This window comes from Hibiscus syriacus, unplaced genomic scaffold (assembly GCF_006381635.1).
Source record: "Hibiscus syriacus cultivar Baekdansim isolate YM2019G1 unplaced genomic scaffold, ASM638163v2 tig00110954_pilon, whole genome shotgun sequence".
NCBI classification, from domain to species: Eukaryota; Viridiplantae; Streptophyta; class Magnoliopsida; order Malvales; family Malvaceae; genus Hibiscus; species Hibiscus syriacus.
The window spans coordinates 1,319,711-1,328,272 of record NW_024062931.1 but is presented as its reverse complement, the minus strand read 5'-3'; the positions used below and the strand labels follow the sequence as shown (position 1 = coordinate 1,328,272).

Below are 8,562 nucleotides of genomic sequence, written 5' to 3'. Positions count from 1 at the left end.
GCCCTGTTGATAATATAAACAATTTAGGAACCATATTCTCCATCTTCATTTTACAAGGAAAAAAAAGCAAAATAATAAAAGTGAAAAATGGAAACATCATTATGAAATACAGTGTTTTGAAAATCAGACCGGATCAGTCGGTTCAACCGGAATCGCTGTCTGGTCTGGTTCATTCTACATCGGTTAAACCGTTACTAGTAAATCGGAAGGAACCGTTGAATCGGCTGTGAACCATTCGAACAGGACCGGACCGTGAACCGATTGAAAACGATAGAATCGGCTCTAAAAAAAATTAAATCAAACGACGTCGTTTGTTAAACAAGCCGAGTTAACTCGAGTATTGCTAAGCTCGAACTCGAAAACTTTAAAGTAAGTTCAACTCGACTCAAAAACTCACGAGCTAAAAATTATCAAGTTCAACTCGAACTCGAAATATAATATTGAAACTTGAACTCAAAAAGGCTCGAACTCAAAAAAATTTAAAAGTTCGATTGAAGCCTGAAATTCGAGCTCGATTGAAGCGAAAGAATAGTTCGCTATGTGATCACCAAAAGACTCTATGATTTTAAATGTCAAATTACCTCTATTATTTATAGAAGTCAGTTGGGATGCTCTTCTATGTTTCTTAGCCATGTAGGATTGTTTTGTTTTCATATTTTTACTCTTTAAACTTTTGTGATGCTCTTCTATATTTCTTAGCTATGTGTGATTTTTTTTAAATTAAACCAAACGACATCGTTTGTTATGATTTTTTAGCCTCAAATTTATTTTTGATTATAGTTATATAATTATATTTATTATTTAATATGTTTTACCTTAAATATTATGTTGTAGTTGATTTGAATCATTTTGTTTCATTGATTTTATGGTTTTTAACTTATATATGTTATGACTTGCTTTGAATATGACTTGTGATATAAAAAATTATTTTTTATTAAATGTTTTTGGTATTTTTATTTAATTTTTTAAATAATTAATTAATTATGACGTCGTCCGATTCTTTCGACCGGTCTGACTAGTTCAACCGATTAAACCAATGAACTGATAGTACGACCGGTTCACTTACTGGTCCAGTTTTGTGATGAAATACACAATTCAAAGACTAATTCGTGTATTAAGGGTAAGAATTTAAAAGCAGTAAAGTCAGGTTGACCATGAAGATGAAGTTTAAATCTTACTGTGTTTTCAGTATGGTTATCAAAAACGGATCGGACTGATCGGTTGAACCGTGAATCGGTGGTCTGTCCGGTCCGGTTACCTCACAAAATCGAACTGGAAATGAACCGGCTGAAAACCGGTAAAATCGGGGTGAACCGGCTGAAAACCGGTTTGAACCGTCGGTTCATTTTTTTTCTTTTAAAAAAATTAAACCAAACGACATCGTTTGTTCAACGAGCCAAGTCAAATTCGAGTATTGCTGAGCTCGACTTGAACTCGAAAACTTTAAAAGTAATCTCGACTCGAACTCTAAAACTTTAAAAGTAAGCTTAACTCGACTCAAAAACTCACGAGCTAAAAATTATCAAGTTCAACTCAAACTCGAAATATAATATTAAAACTTGAACTCGAAAAGGCTCGAACTCAAAAAAAATTTAGAAGTTCGATTGAAGCCTAAAATTTGAGCTCAATTGAAGCAAAAGAATAGTTCGCTCTGTGCTCACCAAAAGGCTCTATGATTTTGAATTTCAAATTACCTCTATTATTTATAGAAGTAAGTTGAGATACTCTTCTATGTTTCTTAGCCATGTGAGATTGTTTTGTTCTCATATTTTTACTCTTTAAACTTTTGGGATGCTCTTCTATGTTTCTTAGCAATGTGAGATTATTTTTTTTTAAATTAAACCAAATGACATCATTTATTATGATTTTTTAAGCACCAATTTTATTTTTTTGATTATAATTATATTTATTATTTAATATGTTTTACCTTAAATATTATGTTGTAGTTGATTTGAATCATTTTGTTTCACTTGATTTTATGGTTTTTAATTTATTTATATTATGACTTGTGATATTTTTATACATTTTAATATTGTAAACTTAAAAAAAGTGTTACATATATATTAATATTGCTTTGAATATTATGTAAAATTAAAAAAAAATATTATTTTATATAAAATCTGATTCAACCGCAGTTGAACCCGATATATCAATGAACCAGTACCTTCATCGGTTCAATATCTGATCCAATTTTAAAAACATTGGTTTTCAGACGAAAAAAGAAAGTAAATGTAAATAAAGAAAAAAAGAGGGAATTTTGGTTAATAGTTAAATGCGAGAATATTAAAAAAGGGAATCTTTTTATTTACTTACATTTTGTAATTGGAAAGTTTAGAGCTTTCCTTTGATGTGGACCTGTTGTCTTCTTCCTCTGGAAGAGAGAGAATATGAACATCCCATCTCTTACCTTTTGTCTTTAATTGCTCTATAAATCACTCACCCAAGACGACTCTCTCTTTCTCAGCATTTTTCATAGTTTTTTCCCTTTGCGTTCTTTGCACTTAAAAATGGAAGAATTGGGTTCTTTATGGAATTATCAAGAGGTGGGTTTCTTCTTCCTTTCCTTATCATTTCTCCTTTGTCTCAACGTTGTTATTTTTTTATGTCGAAATTAATGGTTTTCAAATTTTCATTTTTCTGACAGAATGTTGATGAACTGAAACTGAAGCTTCAATACAGTGCAATCGAGCTGGAATCTGTGAGAATGGAAGCCGGTGAGCAAATAAGGAAATGCAAGGAGGAGCTGGAGTTTATGCTCCATCTCCTGAACCTTGCATACCAAGAAAGAGACGAAGCAAGAGACCAATTGCAGAAGATGCTCAACAAGTTAATCCCTTATGAAACTCCGTTTATGATTGCAGCAAAAACAAACTCCAGTATAACCGAATCAAACAGTTTATCAGACACGTATAATAATCATCACTCTCACGGTTCTTCCCCTGTTGATTCCTTGTTCGATGCCGTTACTTCACCTGATTTTCCCATCATTAAAATGGCCGATTCAAGTGGAATTGGGCTTTTGAATCAACCTTTTGCTTCCGTTTTAGTCCCGTCAACGGTGGCGACCAAGGTTGTCGATGCTGAAACCGCTGTGATCGATAACCTTGCAAGGGGTAAAACTCTGCCTGAAAAACGGAAGCTTTTACAGGCTGTAATGGAGGCTGGACCTCTTCTTTCGACTCTGCTTGTTGCCGGTCCTCTTCCTCGATGGAGAAACCCTCCTCCTTCCGATGCTTTCAAAATCCCCCATGTTTCCATCAAGGCATGTGATACTAAAATCCATACCAAAACACCGGTTGCCAGTCCGATTAACCGTGTTGTTAAAAAAGGAGTGAACTCGTCATTGTATCATGAAGTGTCACGTGGGACTTATCGAATGTGTTCATCGGCCATGTTGGGATTTGCAGGTTCTGGCTCTACTTCATGGCTGAGTCAGTTACCGTTGAGTTCAGATGATGGTGTTAACACTCAAATCCCAGTCACAAAGCGGCAAAGGTTTTAATGAGCCAGTCACTGTTGGCTTCAGTTTCGTAAAGATTAAAATTTTTAGGTTGAAGTGGTGTAAATTTGACACTTTATTTAGGGGAACGAATTGAGTGGGATGATATATCATAGTTGTTTTACATTTTCTCTCTGTTTTTTTTATCGTTTTATATATAATTTATTTTATTTTCTTAGCTATCAACCCGAATGAAACCAATTCAACTTTTAAATTGACTTGACTCAAGACTAACTCTCACCCTATTGATAGGCATAGGTCGAAACAGGTTCATCTTGTTTGATGTAACCTCAACTTCCAAATTGACTTGACTCAAGACTAACTCTCACCCTATTGATAGGCATAGGTCGAAACAGGTTCATCTTGTTTGATGTAACCTCAACTTCTTAAACCTTAAATAGCATTGAAAACTAATCGGTTGCAGCGCTATATCAGTAGACGTAGCTTTGCGAATGAAGGAGAAAGACAGAAGCAAGCAGTCATGAAGCCAAAGAAAAACTGGTTATTAATTTGAATCATCAGGTTTAAGGAGTAATATCGAAGAAGAAAAGTGGTGAGTGAAAAGGAAGGGTCTTGTCTCCGGAAGGACGGCGGATTGTTAGGCAGAGTGATGAGGACGCATGCGCAATTCAGACCTCAATTGCAGCAAACAAGGGGGCAACTTTCCACCTTGCTCCTTCACTTTTAGACTTCACCATGTAATGATTGGGGCATTAAAATATCATACGACTCACTGACCTACTATGTCTTCCTTTCAGACGTGAGCCTTTTATGTTTTTTTCTTTTGTCCGCTTTTCTTTAGTTTTTTTGATGAGCAACTAATTAGGGTTGTCACCCTGCAAAGTTTGATATCAGAAGAGAAACCATTGATTGTGATTGTTTGGTATCTACTAATCTACTATATTAGACTCAATCGAATATGCCAACTTGGCTGGTTAGACACTTTTGACCGTCTTCCAGATGATAGGAGAGTGATTAGATCAAATTTATTTTCTAATTAATATATATGATTTTCCATTGGATATAAAATGAGACCACATTTAACAATTCAATAGAAGAGATTTTTTCTCAAGTATTAATAGCTAAAACTCAAGCATTGATCCATTCTAAACACTTCTGAAGACAGATCAATGAAAGATCACAGAAGATTTATGTGACGGTAAAGAAAGATAACTATAAGAGCTAAAATCAAATATCCCTGCTTAGTCTCTCAAAAGTATCTGTCTCTCTCTTTGCAACAAAATGGGAAAAAAATAAACCCTTCAAAACAAGCTATAGTCACCAATTGCTTAGATGATTCCAATTTTGTTGGCCACATCCAAGGCGTCATAATCGGGAGTCAACCTAACGTATGCCTTCTTTGTGCCATCAGGCCTGAATCATGAGAACCACGTAAATCAAAACAATGTCCGTAATATCATGTTGTAAGCATAACAGAAAGGGTAGCAAAAGGGTAAGGAAACTAAATGAATGGATCATCAAGAAACACAACTGAAGAATAAAATCACAAGAAAATACATACGGCATATACTGTTACAGAGAATTCAAAGCACGGTTTATTCTCAGTTCTCCACCTGTTGTAGCCTTCTAATATCATATTAACTAGCTCATGAATATAGAAATAGTTCACAAGCATAAATGAAGTTTTTTTAACCTGATCAAGGTGTTGACTTTCTTGGCCTGAATATCGTACATCTTCTTCACAGCATCCTTTATCTTCTTCTTGTCTGCGCGGATGTCAACAATGAACACCAAAGTATTGTTGTCCTCAATCTTCTTCATTGCAGACTCAGTTGTGAGGGGAAACTTGAGAATCTGATAATGATCAAGCTTGTTCCTTGGTGGGGCACTGATGCGTGGATACTTGGGGTTCCTATCTTTCTTCAAGGTCTTTGGCCTGTGAAAAGTAACCTTTGTTCGGATCTTCTTGACCTTCTTCTTAAAAGTGGGTCCAGATTTCACTGCTTTGGCAGCTTTCAAGGCCTGTGCCTTTGGATCTCCCTTCTTCTCAACTGCATGGTATACAATAATTCAGATAATTAATGAAAATCTATAAATAAAGTTATCACCATACATTGTCTTCTAGAAGAAACCTAAGCAATGCATCTCCAGTATCATTGCAAAAAATCATATCCTACAAATATCGCTTAAATTAAATTATAAAAAACTGTCCCCATTAAGATTAAACCAATATAACACCCAAGCCAAGATTATATTTAACTTCAGAGGCATCACCAAATTCATACAAGTTCAATAAAAACAATTAACCTAACATGGGAAAACCCCTAGTCCAGAATCTAAATTTCCAAAGCTATGAAATCAAAAGTCGTGTTAATGAACATAAGTATCTGGTAAATTCTTTTCCCTTATAAATCTAACACCAGAATACGGTAACAAAGAAATCAAAATCAGACCTCACAGTAGCAGAGAGTTCAAAGAAAAGCAATAAAAGAAAAACAATTTCTGAAAAGAACAAATAAATTCTAGCATATACGATAAATGCCATGATAAGATTAAGTTATAATTCTAGCAGAAACTTAAGCAATGTTGTCCCCAGTACCATTGCCAAACCTACATATCACTTCAAATAAATTCTAAATAACTGTTTCAGTTAACAAGTTCAAAGGGCTCGGTGGAATACCCATTGATCCAATCATTCAATATATAACTAAGCCAAGGTGATATGTTTACTTGAGAGACATCACCAAGTTCAAATCAGTTCCAATGCAAACGGTTAAACAACTATGGGAGAAATCCAAATTTTCCAAAGCAATGAAATGGGAACTCATGCTGTGGGGAAAAACAAGTTATTTAACAACAACCAGTAAACAACACAAAATAAAGTAATTTGAAGCTCATTTCGATTACTTATAAAGCAAAACGGTAAAGAAGATACCAGATATTCTCATTGTAGCAACCAACCAACAAACAAAGAATAAGCAAACGAATCAAAACTTGAACAAGCATCACCATTGTAAAAGGAGGAGTGAGAGAAAAGTAATATAAAGTATATTCAAATCCAATACCTTTGGGTGCCATTGTTTACAGCTGCCTCAACCCCTTCTAAACCCTGCATCAGTGAAAAAATTACAAAACAAATGAGCCGGAAATCATTTTTAACAATATCGAAAGAAATGAAAAAGGTGGAGGAGGAAAGGAGACCTGTGGATAGGAAACGAGCGGTACTAGGGTTTGCTGGAGGAGATGAAGAGGAAATTAGGATTCGTTTCGTTTACGGAATGTAAGATTACCATTGGGAATAAAAGATTATCAGGAAATAGGATTACTAGGAATATTGTATTTTGTGTTTGGTTGGTTTAGCAGGAATTTAAGATTACCGCGTTTGGTTAAAGGAATAAAATTATTGGAATGTATATTTGACCAAATTATCCTTATTATATATTTGTATAATATTACAAATTGTAAAATATTTATATATTTTTTTAAAAAATTAAATTCATAATATTTATATAAATTTTTTTATAAAATTAAAATATAAAAAAGATTTAATGAAAGGGTAATTTTTTTTAACCCTGAACTTCATATAAAATTTTAATTATAGATTTTTTTTGTAAATCTAAAATAATTTAAGGATAAATTTGTAATTTAACTTTCGTATAATTTTTATTATTCAATGACAGAATAATAATATTTTTGAAAAAAAATAAAAATTTAAGGGCATTTTAGTTTAAAACACCGGTAATGTTACAATACCTAAGGAAATGGAGGTAATGACATTCCCGGTAATATATCTCAAAAAATATACTATTGGCAATAAAACATTACGGGAATAATATTCCCGACCAACCAAACATGAAAATGTGGGATTCCTATCCCATGAAAATCCCACAATCCTTGAATCAAACACTCCCTTAGGGTTTATATAAAATATCTTCTTAATCACGTATGACCCAATGGGCTATGATTATCGGGCCAACAAATCCAAAAGTCCACAATTAACAAGTCCTGGTTCGTATTATGTTTTGGATTTTTTATATGGGTTCAATTAATGGGGGTCTATAAAATATTAGGATAAACTACAAGATTATTCACTTATTTTAATTTAGTACATTTTTTATCAATGATTTTGAAAAAAATATTTTGATAATTTATATTATCATTTTTCTTACGTTTTGATCACTTAATCATTGATACTTATTACTTTGATTTGTGATATTATTGATGGAAAAATGGTGTATGGATGATTGTAGACGGTTCACCCCTTATGATTTAGACGAAAAACTGCAGTCAATGACTTTTGTGCAGAAGATAAAAAATGGTAGGCTCAATAAAATGAACAATAAAGTACTCGAAAAGAAAAAAAAAAGAGAGTCATCCTTCTATATCCATGCGTGTTAGTTTTTATACTAACCTTTAGTGTTGGTTTTCGAGTCTAATGTAATGATGACTATTTATAGTTTGACATATTAAATAAATTTGGTTATCAGATTTTAGATTATAGAACATATGGGTATGTGTAATGTCACGTTAAAGTATGTAGTTGTTCGACAAATGCAGAATTTCGGAGGAGGATATGAAGTTTTGGATGCTTCGAAGGACTCAAGAGGTCTCAACGTTTAGTAGACATAAGAACGATAATGAGAGTGTGATTTCTGAATGAGGTATAATATACGAATTAATTTTTAAATATTAGACGTATTTAAAAAATTCACCGGAAAGTGGACAAATATTCGAAGTTATTAAGATTTAACATTCAGAAGTAATCAAAGAGTTTAATTAATTTAATTTTTTAGTACTAAAATATAGCTGGCTGGATTAAAAAAATCAAGGTTTTAGATTTTTTTTTCACCGTAAAGCCTTATTTTTATTATTATTTGCTTTATGTCTATCCTTCATTTCCATGCAAATTTAGCAACAAATGCAGCTATTGTTTGTCCAAACTGCTGAATGTTTCTCTAATTTCGTTTAAAAATATTCTGAAAAAAGTACCCCGGAAATCCCATGCTGAACATGATAAACAAACACTTACAAGTACATTAATTTCAACTGTCATCAATAGCCAAGTTGTTCAAATGATGTATAAGCATAACATTAAAAAGGAA

The 8,562-nt window shown here is 33.1% G+C and overlaps 2 protein-coding genes across 2 annotated transcripts; one reads left to right on the top strand and one right to left on the bottom strand.

Annotated features, from left to right (window-relative positions):
* The first annotated feature begins 2,507 nt into the window (after positions 1-2,507).
* On the top strand, positions 2,508-3,502 carry LOC120148163. The gene is made up of 2 exons (XM_039161339.1): positions 2,508-2,543; positions 2,645-3,502. The coding sequence occupies exons 1-2, from the start codon at positions 2,508-2,510 to the stop codon at positions 3,500-3,502; spliced, it is 894 nt and encodes a 297-aa protein (XP_039017270.1).
* Positions 3,503-4,702: 1,200 nt separating this feature from the next.
* Positions 4,703-6,678, bottom strand: LOC120148194 (60S ribosomal protein L23A). The gene is made up of 3 exons (XM_039161365.1): positions 6,526-6,678; positions 5,154-5,511; positions 4,703-4,873 (listed from the first exon to the last, which is right to left on the bottom strand). The coding sequence occupies exons 1-3, from the start codon at positions 6,536-6,538 to the stop codon at positions 4,789-4,791; spliced, it is 456 nt and encodes a 151-aa protein (XP_039017296.1). The 5' UTR covers positions 6,539-6,678; the 3' UTR covers positions 4,703-4,788.
* Between the last annotated feature and the right edge of the window lie 1,884 nt (positions 6,679-8,562).

Coding starts and splice junctions, on each gene's coding strand:
- LOC120148163 (XM_039161339.1), top strand. CDS start 2,508: ATGGAAGAATTGGGTTCTTTATGGAATTATCAAGAG. Junction 2,544..2,644: donor CTTTATGGAATTATCAAGAG/GTGGGTTTCTTC, acceptor TTTTTCTGACAG/AATGTTGATGAACTGAAACT.
- LOC120148194 (XM_039161365.1), bottom strand. Junction 4,874..5,153: donor AAAGTCAACACCTTGATCAG/GTTAAAAAAACT, acceptor CTCATGATTCAG/GCCTGATGGCACAAAGAAGG.